Consider the following 16,806-nt stretch of genomic DNA (forward strand, 5'->3'; position numbering starts at 1 on the left):
ATATTAAATTCCCAGCCTCTGGGAAGATAGCCAGGCCCTGCATACCTGGCTGACCCTATTTGGAACCATGCTCATCCTCATATGATCCCAAACACACACATTCATGTATACATACATACACACACACACATACACACACACACACACACCCTAACATAAAGGTCTCACAAAATATATCTTAGCCATATACTAGTGTGATATGCTCTGATAGACAACTATCTGTTTAAAATAATGCCAGATCTCTGTGAGTTTGAGAGCAGTCTGGTCTATAAAGCAAGTTTTAGGCCAGCCCCAGCTACACAGTGAGACCCCCATCTCAAAAAAAAAAAAACAACAAAACAAAATAAAAATCCAAGTTAACCTCATAAATATGATTTCATTGCTCCTTAAATGGATTATGGTTCATGGTTTGAAAAAATTAAAGTATATGAATACGTCTCTATTTCAATTGTACTCCTGATACTGAATAAATACAAAACCTCATCTCATAAATTTACTAAACATTTAGGGAGAAAAGTAGTAGTATCACCTTTTTCTAAAGAGTGACCTTCATCCTACAAAAACCAAAAACCAAACAACGAGCAAGATAAGATACAATCAAAACACAAGCAAACAAAGAAGAACAAATTTACTGGTGGCCTGGAATGCTGTCAGCCTGGTCTTGCTCATGTCCTCCAGCACTAAGGCCAGCTGTCTTCTTCTTTTCCAATGGTACTTCATACCACATCCTGTGAGAATTAGGCTCTTAATAGGTTTTTTGTTTGTTTGTTTGTAAGGGGTACATGACAGCTTGCTTCTTAAATGATTTCTTAAATGATTTTTAAAACAGCTGCTTAGGCTTATGAAAGACCTCTAGATTACAAAAGTTGTAATTCATTCAACTAAAGCCTCTTTACCCCTGAGGTAAGCATTTCACTGAAACTGGTAGGCACATTGTCTAAGGGCAAAAGAAAGAGGATATACCAGTAAAAGGTGTGTAGTACCCTGTGTGGTCTAACTTATTTTATCTTTTCGACTTAAAAAAAAATTTATTGAGAATTTCATACATGCATATAAGGTATTTTGATCAAGTCCATGACCTCTCCCTTCCCTCCAACACTTCCCATATCTCCCCATCACTTTTTTCTGACAATTTCATGTACTCTCTTTCCCTCCCTCCCTCCCTTCTTTTTTTTTTTAATGGGGCTTTTTGCTACTCTAATATTTACCCCTCTGAAGAGGTAACCCTAAAATCTTTTAGGGATTATTTTATTTTACTTTTATTTTATACCACCAAATGTGAGATAAATAACAGAAAGTAAGCATAAAAAGTGATTCTCTTCCTCATGGGCCTCCACCAACTGTGAAGGAGGAAAAGGAAAAAAATTGGTTTCAGAGTTTGACCTCCAGTGCAGGACAGTGTTCAGATTGGCATCAACAAACACAGAAAACAAAGAGGAGCCTGAAGACCAGGGGATCATTTACCCAATGAAACTACAACATCCAGGGCCTTAAGAAGCCCAAACCTACTGAATCAAAGCTCCCTTGCTACACATAAGAGTTTGTATTTTAGAAAAATACCCCCAGCAACTCTGAAGTAGGCCAGATTTAAATAGTCCAGTTCTTTAATTTGCTAGGGGTGGAGCGATAGGAAACAAGGCAGAACTCCAAGAATTCAGTAGCAAGCCTAGATGTCCTAGCTAGTTATACTACAGTGACTCTGAGACCAGACTTCCACATGGGGTAAAGTACAGCAGGTGTGCTTATGAAGACACCAGAGTAGGCAAGCACGTGGTTTGGCTAGAGGCTTGCAAAACTTAGGTGCTGTTACCAAGAACCCAAAGCAAATTCCAGGCCCAAGAGAAGACACTGCTGAAGCCCTAGAGACTGGGCTGCTAAAGCTCAGTTAGCTGGCTCCAGGCTCCTCACTTTGGTGACTAGAGGAAGACACGAGAAAGGGTATGCTTATACAGCTTCGCATAAAGCTGGTCCAGGAATTGGACCAGACTGTAGTCTGCAGGTGAAAGACATTTTAAGACCCATCTACAAGGATTGAAGGGAGGCAACAAGGGATGAAAGCTAAGACTAACCCTTAAGACTAGCCTGTAAGACCAAAGATAAATGGCTAGGTCTGCTCCCTTCAAATACATGTGCATACTAAAATGCAGTTCTATCATTCTTGTGTCACATCTGAAAAAGAATGAGCCAAATGTCAGTGGCATCTGGATACCTTTTAGACAGGACCCTAATTTGTAGTGTATTACAAACCTGTAACCTTGGGCAAACAAGTCTCTTAACTTTCAGGACAGCTAGCTTAACCGACAAATTAGGGAAGCATTAGTGGGGGCTGGGGTCAGAGAGATGGCTAAGTGGTTAAGAGCATTCACTGGCTCCTCTTCCAGAGGACCTGGATTTGTTTCCTAGCATCCACATGGCAGCTAACAACTGTCTGTAACTCCAGTTCCAGGGGATCTGATGCCCTCTTCTGCTCTCTGTGGACACTGCATGCACCTGGTGCACTTATATGTATGTAGGCAAAACACCCATAAACATAAAATACAAATAAATAAATTTTTTAAAAGACAGCATTGTGTATCCATAAAGGTGAAGTGGCAATTAAATGAGAAAACCCTGAGAAACATTGAGTGCTATATAAAAGTAAAGCATGGCATTCTACTTCTGGTCATCACATCTTTGTACAACCTGCAGAAATAAGGAACTTTCTCAACGAACAGAAGACCACAGCAGTTATGAATACGGGTTTAGGAATCACAACTTGGAGAAAATTTTGTATGTCTCAGCTACTTACTAACTCTAGGTTATCTAAACTCTCTGAATGTTAATCTGTAACAATAGAGATGATAATACTTTTCTATAATTAATGACTGAGTCATTTAAACTATTTGAAAGTTAATCACAGCAGAGATGATACTTTTCTTTCATGAATGTCAGGAGGGGTGAACGAGACCAAGTATAAAGTATATCACCTTTACACAGCAATCCCTAATGGATCATGGCTACCATCTTTATAAAATTGTTCTCAAAATGCCTCAGATGTCTAAACAACAGAACTGGAGAACATGTGACCAGTTTTCTGAAACCAGGCAAGAGGTACACACAGTCGCCCATCCTAGCCTTATGCACTTACATCAATAAGATCAGACAGATCATGGATGTAGTACTTGAAGACAGATGCATTGGTTGCCTCCAAAGCCAGTAAATACTCATTCCGGGCTTTAATGGCTTTCAGCTTATTCTCTGTGTACTTGGCTTGGCGCTGAAAAGAAAATACAAGTTCACTTTTATTATTTTTTTAATTAAAAAAACTTTTCTTACATTATTTAGTGTGTGTGTGTGTGTGTGTGTGTGTGTGTTTGTTCACAACATGCACATGTCACAGTGCATGTGTGGAGGTCGGAGGTTCTTGGGATTGAACTCAGGTTGTCAGGTTTGGTGGCAAGCACCCTTAACCCGATGAGCCATCTCAATGGTCCACCACCTACTTTTAAACGGCGGATATGGTTTTGTGAGAGATGAAAGTACAGTACATCAAGAACCTCTGACTTAAAAGTCTGGTGTGGTGGCATACACCTTTAGGCCCAGCACTAGGAGGCAGGGGCAGGTAGACCTCTGTGAGATAGAGGTCAGCCTAGTCTACATAGGGAGTTCCAGGTCAGCTGGAGCTACAGGGAGACCCTCCCTACACCCTCCAAAAAGGAAAAATTAACCTCCACCTTGCTGCTATTCCCTGTGCACATCTGCTTTAAACTGGGTTTTAATTCTGATTAATGAAATTCAAGGGCACAAGGTAGATCAATTCAGGAAAGGTTAAAGAAGCTCCCTCCTTCAGATGTGTGCCTTATTTTGATTCTGTCTTCACATACTACTCCCCTCTGGGCTGTCACCCTGGATGTATTTTTACTTCTATCCCTAAGTACTGGTATCTAAAGCCAAGATAGAAGGTTCACAGTCTCCCCATTTCTTAAAGCAATAGGACAGTTCACTTGATTTTGATCATGAGCTGAGAAAGGTGACTGTTGTTTTCTGTCAACATACTTGAGGTTAAAATCTTGGAGTTCATGTGCTCAAGTTTTTCCAATACCTAGAATTCTTGCCAAGGCACAGAAGGACTCTTTGAAAAGGTCATGAGGCATTAAAGGCACCTAGAGCTGTTTGTTCAGCTCTGCATGGTACCTACTGGGAAATGATTATCAATCTTGCCTTCAAAATTCCTTCCTGTCTCTACAGTTGCCAGAGCACATGTACCTTTTCTTTCATCTTTTCAATCTTCTTCACTGAGCTCCTTCGGACATGTTTCTCTTCAATGCGGATATTGGCTGTGGAGTCAGGGGAGCGCGGGGTCTGTCGGTCCTCCTGCTTCACTGATTTACCGATTTGCTTCTCTTCCTGCTTCTCCGCCTCCTTTAGTTTGCTCTGAGCACTGATGCTGTCAGCATTGTACATGTGATATGTCTTCATGACCTGCAAGACATTCCCCACCCCCACCCAGAGGTCAAGCCAACAGAGTCAACTGTTTTACAGACTAATAAACCTAATAAACTCAGCTGGACCTCTCTCCATGAAGCAATACTCTCATCCTCCTAGGGGGAAAAATCCAGAAGTGTTTGGCTTAGGAAATGTATATTAAGAACTACATCAAAGTAAAGCACAGCAGTACTGGTAATAAGCCATCTTATTGCAATGACTTCGTGTATTATTCACTTTTATTTATCATTTGTAAGCATAACTTTTATATTGGCTCAGTGATTTCTTTTGCTTAGTCACCTTACAATACTGAATAGATATAAATTAAGAGAGCTATCCCAGGTCCCAAGGGCAAAGGGCAGCATGGCCTAAGGAGTAGCTTACACCTTTTATACCAAATATAAAATGAAGAAGGGGAAAAGGGTCCAAAAGACCTCTCCACTGGCCTGCTTTATCTACATTAGATACCCTCTCTCACAGCAACTGAGCAATATCAATGGATGTTATCCTTTACTGAGCACTTAGTATATTCCTGGCCTTGTGCCACCTTATTCTGAGCCCACACATATTTGCTAATTTTATTCATGTAGTAATTCTATGACCTAGAAAAAGACACTGTGAAGACTGCAGACCCGAACAATTCAAGTAAAAGGCTGGGAAAGAAAAAAAATTTTATCAGGTGTAATTGGAGTTTGCCACAAGCAGGAAATAATACAAAGAGAGGGATGTAGATTTCCAAAAAAAAGCTATTGTCCAGGAATCCAATGTTTCTTAGCAAGAAAGCCAGGAAGCTGGAATCTCAGCTTGTTTTCAGTACTTCCAAACATGCTACTTCAGTCACATAGGGACCTGCATTAGTCTGCTGGAACTTTCTGTTTCCACACACATACAGCTTACAGATTCTATGTGGGATTAAAATGCTTGGTAACAATCAAGCAATTAGAAATTCAAGAGTGCTGAAATTTAGATCCCATAAGGTTCCTTTGAGAAGGAGAGATAGTGTAGGAGTTTTTTGTTTGTTTATTTGTTTGTGTGTTTGTGTTTGTGTGTGTGTGTGTGTGTGTATATACAACAGAGGAAAGCAAAGATTCAATATTAATACTAATCCCTACCACTTATGCTATGTGTCAGGGGCTTTACGCTTGCCACTTTGTTTAAGCTTCACAATGACTCTATGCAAGACCCCTCTACTTTGAAAGATAAGGAAATGGGTCTCAAAGATATTACCTACAGTACCCAAATTCACACGACTAGTGAATGACTGTCAGAATTCAAACCTAGGTCCATCTAGCTCCAAAATCCACATTCTTAGTCACTAAGTAACAGTAGCTGTCCTCTGCATAGCACTGAAGCTGAATTAATTGGGAGGACAGGCAAGGGACTCTTGAAAAGAAAAACTGGTTTCATTTAGGAACTCAAGTGCTCAACTGAGACCAGTGTCTCAACTAAGGGCTATTTCAGATCCCAGAGAACAATAATTGGCAATGTCTGGAAATATTTTTGGTTGCAATAACTTGGAGCTTGCTAGTAGGCAGGCACAGGGATACAATGGGTAGCCCAAAACAAAAATGATCTGTTCTAAAATGTCAGTGGTACTGAGCTTGAGAGAACTTGGAATTTTATGGGTGTATCTAGGATCGCCTGGTGGTAGGAGGGAAGAACACAGAGGTACACCAGAGGTTCAATTCTGTCTCACTCTAGAAACAATATTTTAATGTTTCACCTTATTCTAAACTTGACATCATTTCCTGTAACCTCCACTCAGCTTATACTCTATGTATTACCAACCAATGACATCAAAAAAGCTTTGCTAAGAAATTTGAATAAATAACCATTTTTCCAGGTTGACTAAGAAAGAAGCATTTGCTATCCTGGCTGAAGGAAAGATGAAGAGCTCCTTTTTATCTGTTTTCACTTGAATGTGACCAAAGAATCCAAGCACTGGCATAAATTATTATAAACGTGATTTTTAAAAGAATGAATTTCTATTTTGTGAAGTGCATGATACATAGGAAACATGATGAATGAGTATGGGAAACCAAGTAAGTCAAAGAACTGTGTCACTAGACAGCAACGTAATAAAAATCAACCATTTATATTGTTCTCTCATTAAAAAGAGAATAAAACGCTTGGGAGGCAGAGGCAGGCGGATCTTTGTGAGTTCGAGGCCAGCCTGGTCTACATAGTGAGTTCCAGGACAGCTGGGACTACAGGGAGACCCTGTCTCAACAAGACAAAAAAAAACAACAACAACAACAAAAAAACCCCCAAAAAACCAAAGAGAGAATAAAACAAATGCCAGGTGGTAACACACACCTTCAATTCCAGCACTCAGGAGGCAGAGGCAGGTGGATCTCTATGAGAGCCAGGCCAGCCTGGTTTACACAGCAAGTTCTAGGCCAACTGGGGCTACAGGGAGAACCTGACTAAAATGAGAGAGAGAGAGAGAGAGAGAGAGAGAGAGAGAGAGAGAGAGGAGAGAGAAAATGAGAGAGAATATGAGAATAAACATGATATACTTTAAGAAATTCTCAAAGACAACACTTTTTTTTGCATTCTTTTCCTTAGTTGAGGAATGTCATAGAATACCTCACTTAAAAATATGAGCAGGCAGCTAAAGATTATCAGACATTTGAAGAAATACCCAATATTTTCTAGAATAAACAAGATCGAAATAAGCAATTTAGAGGAAATAGTATAATGAGAAGTGTTGAAAACAGAGTATCAGTAATAACAGCCCAGAGATGAATGAGAACTGAAAGGACAGACTACTATGAAATAAGCCCGAGATGAAGGGGACTGGGGAGAATATGTAGAGATCAATGTAAGAGTTCTTGGCAATCAAGATTCAATTCAAGGGGTTCTAGGGAGACCCTGCCTTAAAAAAATTCAATTCAGATACCTCTTCCCTCCAAGAGTACGATCCATGCCCCTCTTCCTCCACAGACATGTAAAAGAACTCGTATCATCTTATTTTTTATTTCCTGCTTCACTTTTCTGTCTCCCCATATTAAAACTAAACACCTTGAGTTTAGGGATATCTCTTGTCTTTGTATCCCTAGTGTTTAATATCAGGGTCAAACAGACAAGAAGAGCCAGGGGACTATTAGCTGACACTTTCAAGGGAACAGGTGCTGCATTTTAATAGGAAGTAGCCCTGCAACCAGCTGCTGTACCAAGTCAAAGATATATTCAGGGATAATACAGAAGCACAGAACCTCTGGGGTAAAGATAGTCCCTGAGTGTTCCACCACCCTTCCCTCCCTCCCTCCTCCTTCCTTCCCTCCCTCCCCCTATCCCTCCCTCCAAGCTAGTTTCCTTGACTCTTCATAGTCGGTCCATGTGGCTTTCCTGCCTCCATATATACTCTTTCCTGTGGGGGCTTCCTGAGTTTTTCCAGACACAGCTTCTGCATATAGTTGAGGCAGACAATCCCAGAGTTCTTTCGGAAGCACTGAACTCTGACTTCAAAGGCATTCCTAGAGCATCAGTCAGAAAACGAAAGTCACTTATACCATGGTCTACAAGCTAGCCAGCTCATTGTAATGAGTGGGTGGTGGTGGTGGATAACAGCCAGACATATATATGTGCAAGAATGCTCACTGGGACTGCTCTCTGAAGAACAGCTGTGGGAAATGGCCTCTGGCACAGAATGTCAAGATAGGGAGGGAATCAAAGGCTCTTCAGGCAGAAGAGGAAGGTGGAGAGAGGCAACAGGTCACTTATGGTGAGATTGTGGACCTCTGAACCAAAGACATCTTAGAACCACCTAGGCTCTGCCCCTTGGTTCATCAAGAGTCAAAAATTCTTAAATTAATATTCCTTAAGTAATTAGTTCCCACAAAAGAAGTATTTGTAGATGTTAGGCGCAGTTGCAAGCAAGAAGAGGACTGAAAATTATGGTACTTTCTTATACCCTTGATCTCCTTTTTCCAGTGCCCACAAATAACTCCTACTACTGACAGGATCAGTGGAAGCTCCTTAGGAAAAACAAAACAAAACAAAACAGAACTGTCCCTCTTCTCTTCCTAACTCCTCTGAGAGTGTACATATAGCAAAAAGCTTCCCAAAGCCAGCATGCACTTGTCCTAACTTCTTACTTGCAGGCTGACTAACATCCCACTTTCCTCAAGACTTTGCCAGTTTAGCACTAAAAATATCATGCCCCAAGAAACTCTTCAGCACTAGGCTAACCAGTAAATAGGGATAGTCACTCTAATTTCAGAGGGTCTTCTCAGACTAATCTTAAGCTAATCCCACCCTACAAAAGAAACAACTCTTAACTCTATTCTGTGAGCTTTCTAATGATCTATACAGAATCTGAAAACTCATTTGATTCTTAAATACAGTCATATTTTAGAAATATGACTTTTTCAATCATTCCCCGCCCCATGGTATATAGGTACCAGAATATGGTATTTGTAACTGATCTGTAGAGGAGTAGGTTGGAAGTCCACAAACCTCAAACCAATTCAGATCATCATGCTGCTTTGGCAGTGGCTTCAGGATATCTCTTGTCTTTGTATCCCTAATGTTTAATATCAGAGTCAAACAGACAAGAAGAGCCAGGGGACTATTAGCTGATACTGTTTCAAGGGGACAGGTGCTGCCAGGATAGTGGTCAAGACAAGAGAGAAGCTAGGATGCCTAATTCTCTGGAGCATAGAGTCAGCATACCTGGGTTTCTCAATCTTGGTACTATTGACATTTTGGGCTGGATAATTCTTTGTTATGGGGCACTATCCTGTAAGTCATAGGATTTTAGCAACATATTTGGGCTCCTACCTTTTAGATGACACTAGCTCCATCAACTTTTCTAGTTGCAACAACTAAAAATGTTTGCAGACATTGTCTAGGGTGAGGGTAGGAGACAAGCACCCTGTTTAAGAATCATTCTACCAGATTATTGTGCCTTCTCTGGAACTTTCCCTACTAGAGGTAAATATCTAAGACTGACTTAGGACTTGGGAAAATTATAAGCATATCAATTCATCTCATGCAGGGAGAAGGCACACTCTGCCAATTCTCCATGCGAATAACAGTGGGAAGGTTTTATGTTCTGTATTAATTGTAGGCTTATAATGGCCACAAAAGCAGTTGGCCAATACTGGATGGACTAAAGACCAAAGATGGAAGTCTCAGGGATGGAAGATGACTAATGACCTAAGTTTGATCCCTGGATCCCACGAAGTGGCAGGAGAGAACCAACTTCCTAAAGTTGTCCTGTATGCACATACACAATAAAGAAGTAATATTAAAAAAGAATAATAAGAAAAATGGAAGTCCCAGGTTGGCCCTTACCAGACAGAACAGCAAATCCATGGTTTTCTTTCTCATTCCAGCACAGCTTATACTTTCACTTACTTTTTTTTTTTTTTTTTTTAAATGAAAGCTTATGAACAGACCCATGACTCTGAGTAAACGCTAACAGCACTTTAAGGACTAATGTTCCTCTGTTGCAAAAGCAGTATTCTGGGGGCTGGAGAGATGGATTAGAGGTTAAGAGCACTGGCTGCTCTTACAGAGGACCCAGGTTCAATTCCTAGCACCCACATGGCAGCTAACAATCATTCATAACTACAATTCCAGGGGGATCTGACACCTTCTTCTGACCTCCTCAGGAATTGCATAGCACAGGTGTACACTCACATACATTAAAAAAACAAAACACACAAACAAACAAAAAACAAAACCAGCATACTGGATCTGAGTTGGTTTGAGGTTTGCTGGTCTACTCTTCTCTAAAAACAATGGCAAATAGCGACGGCCCAAGATGCTTATGGGAAAATAAAAAATAGTAATGTGGTGCCATTTGTTATCCTAGGGAATTTTCCACAGAAGAAAGAAGTTACAGTTCTTCTTGGTATGTAGGAAATGCTCTAAAAATAAAGAGAAATAAAGCATTGAAAAGATAAGATTCAGGAAAGGAAACTCAGTCAGTTTGAAAATGACTCTCAATGATGTGCTTCTTTTTCTTTCTTTTCTTTTGGTCTTTTGAGACAGTGTCTCCCTGTGGCCCCAGTTGGCCTGGAACTCACTATGTAGACCAGGCTAACCTAGATCTCACAAAGATCTGCCTGCCTCTGCTTCCCAAGTGTTGGGACTAAAGGTGTGAGCCACCATGTCTGGACACATGCTTCTATTTTTAAAAAAGTCTTAACTTCATTTGAGAGAAATGAAAACTTGGGAGTTGGAACAAAGAGTACCTCCCATCTCCTTGGTTTCAGAGCAGAAAAGTCACAGAATAGAAATTTAAAACAATCTAAGCATGACTGGAGACAAACTAGATAACCACTCTATTCTATTTACCAACACTTGTTATGACAAACTGGCCACACCTATGCTTTTGGATCAAGAGCTTGGAATTCTCTGATCTCAAATGCTTGTGATGCATGTTACCACTGCCTGTTTGTCCTGTGAAGGAAGACAGGACAATGGGAGGGAAAGGAAATGGGGGGAAGAGAGGGAAGAAGGAAGGGAAGGATAAGTAAACACAGAAAATCATTTTTACCTCCAAATAGGCTAGGGTAACTCTGGAACTCTGTAAAACGACACATAGTACTGACACAGCCGAGCTGGGGATAGGGTCTATAAAAGCTACAAACTGTATAAATGAAGCATTCCTCTTATGACAGCAGGAACTTCCTTGATGTACGTGTTTTCATTGTCATTAACAAAACATGGCTGGGAGAAAACAATCACCAGTACCTGGGGCAGGAAGCACACACCAGCCATAGGAGCTATGTATGTGCCTGCAGCCTCAGAGATCTCAGAACAGACTGTGTTCTTTTCTCCAAGCCTACCTCTTGCTAAGTGTTGCAACATTCTCTGCCAAAACTGGCTGGTCCTTCATATTGGAGATTTCAGGACTCTGTGCTCCCCCCTACAGCATCTGCTGTAATCTCAAATCAAGATTCATCTAAAGTCTGGTACAAAACTTAGACCACAAATCCTTTCCAATAGACAATAGTGCAATGTAGGTTGTGTTCCTTGCCATTAAGTTTGGGGCCCTTGATTTTCTGATAATGGAGACAGCTGTGTTGGTGACTCAAGATCTTGGCTGGTCTCTTTCAGTGATGCCCTAAATGAAACCAGGGTAAAAATTACACAACAGAGAAAATACTTTTTTCAAATTCAGCTTTGAAAAACTTAAGTGTGAAAAAAAAGATCGATGGGGTCACCCCAAAGGGGAAAATGCACTGTCTGTGGCCTTAGCTATGTTCTGTTGTTGACATGACTATAGCTGCAAGCTGCCACATGCTGCTTCCTTCTACTACCAGAGCCAGGCAACCCATCTGATTTACCGAATAGAGCTCATTCAGGACCTTCATCAAATCATCTTGGAGCTGCTGACCAACTTCTTTACTCTGTAAAGAAAGAAGAATGAAGGTTAATTGAAAAACAGGGGTGATAGGAGGGAACAACAGGCTCTGTAAATGACACAGACTCAATTAAGACCCATTATTTAACCTTGTAAATCAGATAACCACTTGGATCAGTCCCAATTATGGTCAGATTACTCAAAGAGTTTTAATGAAATGAAATGAAATGTGCCCTTTCTATAGCCAAGTACAGGCAATCATGTGGAAGGAAAATGGATTAAAGCCTTTGATATTTAATTGGTCCCAAAGGCAGGCCTAAGAGCCATATCCTACCTAACAATTGTTAGATGCAACATGCTTTTTCAGATATCTGTAGGCAAACATTCCAGAAGATGACAAAGGAAAGATGTAAAATAGGATGAGACAAGAAAAAGTATATAAACATTCAAGGACTTTAAAAACCCTGATGGAACAGAAAACTCCAAGCAGGAAGGAATTATACTTCTTACTAGCTTCATTTCTATCCCAGACTCCCAAGGCAGTGGTTCCTTAATAATGCCTGCTTGTAACATTAGCCAATGTTACCTAAATGATAATATATGCTGGGAGGAATTTCTAACTGGTCAATCCTGAGTGGCAGCATCTCTTAGATCCCTTGCTGCTGCTACCCTGGGTTGGTATCTAACCACAAAGAAAGGTAGAAACAGAAGCATGAGGAAGCAGAAAAGAAATGTTGTATACCTAATGTTCCAAGCCAAGCCCAAAAGGACAGAGGATAAAACTGATTGGTATCACTGGGTTATTGTCCTTCAAAACCAAAAGTTCAGACACCAACAAAACCCTAGCACACTTCTATATTTACTTTTGACAATATTGGAAACTTAACATCAGGGCTTGTGAGTGCTAGGCAAGCACTGTACTACTGAGCTGCATTCCTAGTTCCTAAAGGACACCAGCATAGCTCAGCTCCCAGGAAGTCTCCTCTCACTCCGAAATGTGGTCATACTAATAAACACTGCAGAAAATCTCAGAGTTACTTTAATTCCTACCACAAAGAAAATCTAGCTATTGTTACATGTATTTCTTTTTTCTTTCTTTTAAAAACAGTGTTATATAGCTCAGGCTGTCCTTGAACTCTCAATAATTCTGCCTCTGGCTCCCAAGTGTTGGAATTACAAGCATGTGTCACACTGTCCAGGTGTTACATATATGTTCTAGTTTCCCGCTTTGATTTTCATTTTTTACAAAGTTATGATTATATTATAAACACTATCTGGAAATGTATCCACTTAAATGTGTATGTTGTGAACATTCCCCATGTATTATTCCTCTATAATTTTATAATACTTTATACTGACATGATTCCTAATTTTGGGCATTTATTTACTTTGCTTCTAAGGCTTTGGGATAAAAAAAAGTTGTAGTAAATTGTTTTATACATATTCTATGTATATACCTTAAGCTATTTTCTAGAGTAACATGACTGTGTTAAAGAATACTCATTTATAGCATTAGATTACCATTGAGAAAAATTGGCCAATTAAAAATGCTGCCTAGAACATGAGGCTGCAGAGTGCTTATCCCTGAATAGGACATGTATATCAAACTTCTGTCTCCCAAGGCTCAGGGATCATTGTGGAAGAAGGGGTGGAAAGATTTTAAGAGCCAGAGGTGGCAGATGACCATAAGGAAACAGTTTTCCAGAGAGCTAGCCAGTTACTCATATGAACTCACAGCAATGGTGACAGCATGCAGAAGTCCCAAGTAAGCTCAAACCAGAAAAAAAATCCCAGGATAGATATGAGGAAGTGGGTAAGAAGCTCCAACCCTGCCTACAACAATCACTGGCAATTGGGAGGAACAGAGGACATCTCTTTCAAGCATGGGACTCTTGGTAGGTTAACCAGGTCCTAGTAAATGGACCTACACTGAAGGACATCTGAAGACACAAATTAGACTCTATAGACCTTATTTTAAACACACACACACACACACACACACACGTGCGTGTACATTAACTTGGGTCAGGGGGGCAATGAGAGGTGAGGATAAGGGTGGACGTGGATACACACACACACACACACACACACACACACACGTGCGTGTACATTAACTTGGGTCAGGGGGGCAATGAGAGGTGAGGATAAGGGTGGACGTGGATACACACACACACACACACACACACACACACACGTGCGTGTACATTAACTTGGGTCAGGGGGGCAATGAGAGGTGAGGATAAGGGTGGACGTGGATACACACACACACACACACACACACACACACACGTGCGTGTACATTAACTTGGGTCAGGGGGGCAATGAGAGGTGAGGATAAGGGTGGACGTGGATACACACACACACACACACACACACACACACACGTGCGTGTACATTAACTTGGGTCAGGGGGGCAATGAGAGGTGAGGATAAGGGTGGACGTGGATACACACACACACACACACACACACACACACACGTGCGTGTACATTAACTTGGGTCAGGGGGGCAATGAGAGGTGAGGATAAGGGTGGACGTGGATACACACACACACACACACACACACACACACACGTGCGTGTACATTAACTTGGGTCAGGGGGGCAATGAGAGGTGAGGATAAGGGTGGACGTGGATACACACACACACACACACACACACACACACACGTGCGTGTACATTAACTTGGGTCAGGGGGGCAATGAGAGGTGAGGATAAGGGTGGACGTGGATACACACACACACACACACACACACACACACACGTGCGTGTACATTAACTTGGGTCAGGGGGGCAATGAGAGGTGAGGATAAGGGTGGACGTGGATACACACACACACACACACACACACACACACACGTGCGTGTACATTAACTTGGGTCAGGGGGGCAATGAGAGGTGAGGATAAGGGTGGACGTGGATACACACACACACACACACACACACACACACACGTGCGTGTACATTAACTTGGGTCAGGGGGGCAATGAGAGGTGAGGATAAGGGTGGACGTGGATACACACACACACACACACACACACACACACACGTGCGTGTACATTAACTTGGGTCAGGGGGGCAATGAGAGGTGAGGATAAGGGTGGACGTGGATACACACACACACACACACACACACACACACACGTGCGTGTACATTAACTTGGGTCAGGGGGGCAATGAGAGGTGAGGATAAGGGTGGACGTGGATACACACACACACACACACACACACACACACACGTGCGTGTACATTAACTTGGGTCAGGGGGGCAATGAGAGGTGAGGATAAGGGTGGACGTGGATACACACACACACACACACACACACACACACACGTGCGTGTACATTAACTTGGGTCAGGGGGGCAATGAGAGGTGAGGATAAGGGTGGACGTGGATACACACACACACACACACACACACACACACACGTGCGAGTACATTAACTTGGGTCAGGGGGGCAATGAGAGGTGAGGATAAGGGTGGACGTGGATACACACACACACACACACACACACACACACACACACACATCCCCCAAGAGTACATTAACTTAGGTCGGGGAGGGGCAATGGGAGGTGAAGGTAAGAGCGGGGATCTAAATAACAAATTATATTGTATGAAAACGGAATACATTTAAAAAAATACTGCCATAGGCCTATAAAAATGTTCATTTTCTTTTTCCTAATTTAAAAATATGATGTGAGCTCTTATTTTTGTAATTCGCAATCTTCTGGAACAATTTGCATGAGTCTGTTGTCTCTATCATATAGGCTCTGGGGATCAAATTCAAGTTGCCAGGTTTAGCCGCAAGGCCTTTACCCACTAAGTCATCTTGCCAGCCAAAGCTTGAACACTTAAAAAAACTCTGTTTTGCTACTTTACTATTAAAGTGTTCTTTGCCCACTCTTTCGTATTAGGATATTCATTATGGAATAAATTGCTATGTGTTTCTACTTGGTAATTTAAGGAAAAGGGATGAAAGGAACCCTAAATTAGCAATCACAAAAGCTGCTTCTAGTCTCAGTTTTCTATCACTTGCTACATAAGTTACTTTGCTTTTTCCAGTGACAAAATACCCGACAAGAAGCAATTTAAGAAAGGCAGAGTTTATTTTAGTTTACAGTTCAAGAAGACACATTCCACACTGGCAAAAAAGGTATGGTGGGGCTGGAGAGATGGCTCAGTGGTTAAGAGCACTGACTGCTCTTGCAGAGGACCCAGGTTCTATCTATTCCCAGCACCCACATGCTGGCTACGAACGGTCGTTGACCTAGGGGAATCCGAAGCCCTCTCTGACCTCTGTGGCATTGCACGTCACAGATGAACTCACGTACATGCAGGCAATACACTCACACATAACATAAAAATAATAAATATTTTTTTTTAAAAGGCACAGTGGCGACTCCCATCCTCAGACCTCTTGGGGTAAGTCTATAGTGCAGGCCTCCGCGCTTTGACAACCCAAGCCACATTCACCCTTCCATCTCCCCCGCTGTTCTCTACCCCTAGTTTGGGCCCTGCGCCATTCCTAGTCTTGGGGCCCCAGACACCTGGGGAACCAAATCGGCTGCCTGATCCTTTTCACCCAGAACAACTTAGTCCCTTTCTTGGGACCCAGGAGCACCGCTTCTGGACCTGGACCCGGCCTCACCTCTCTCTGCTTCCCGGGACCTGCACCACTGGCTAACTCTCCTAGCCTGCACTCCCATCCTCAAACCTCTTGAGGTAAGTCTATAGGGCAGCCCTCTGCACTTTGACTCCCCAAGCAACATTCACCCTTCCATCTCCCGCGCTGTTCTCTACCCTTAGTTTGGGCCCTGCGCCATTCCTAGTCTTGGGGCCCCAGACACCTGGGAAACCAATACTGCTTCCTGATCTTTTTCACCCAGACCAACTTAGTGCCTTCCCTGGGCCCTAGGAGCACTGCTTCTGGACCTGGCCCCGCCCTCACCTCCCTTTACTTCCCTGATCCTGCAACACCCGCTAGCCTCTTTCTGGGGCTGACAGCCTCTTTCTGGGG

General features: G+C 42.0%; 1 protein-coding gene across 6 annotated transcripts in view; it reads right to left on the reverse strand.

Moving 5' to 3' along the window:
- Srgap2 (SLIT-ROBO Rho GTPase activating protein 2) overlaps positions 1–16,806 on the reverse strand; it is a 300,084-nt gene that overhangs the window by 69,695 nt on the left and 213,583 nt on the right. For all 6 annotated transcript variants that reach the window (XM_008823296.3, XM_008823295.3, XM_017795653.2 and 3 more), the window contains exons 5-7: positions 11,769–11,831; positions 4,246–4,461; positions 3,128–3,256 (exon numbers count right to left, since the gene is read on the reverse strand). In XM_008823296.3, the coding sequence (XP_008821518.1) occupies positions 3,128–3,256; positions 4,246–4,461; positions 11,769–11,831 (408 nt within the window). The remainder of the gene's footprint in view (positions 1–3,127; positions 3,257–4,245; positions 4,462–11,768; positions 11,832–16,806) is intronic.

This window comes from Nannospalax galili, unplaced genomic scaffold (genome assembly GCF_000622305.1).
Source record: "Nannospalax galili isolate Female #2095 unplaced genomic scaffold, S.galili_v1.0 scaffold309, whole genome shotgun sequence".
NCBI lineage: Eukaryota > Metazoa > Chordata > Mammalia > Rodentia > Spalacidae > Nannospalax > Nannospalax galili.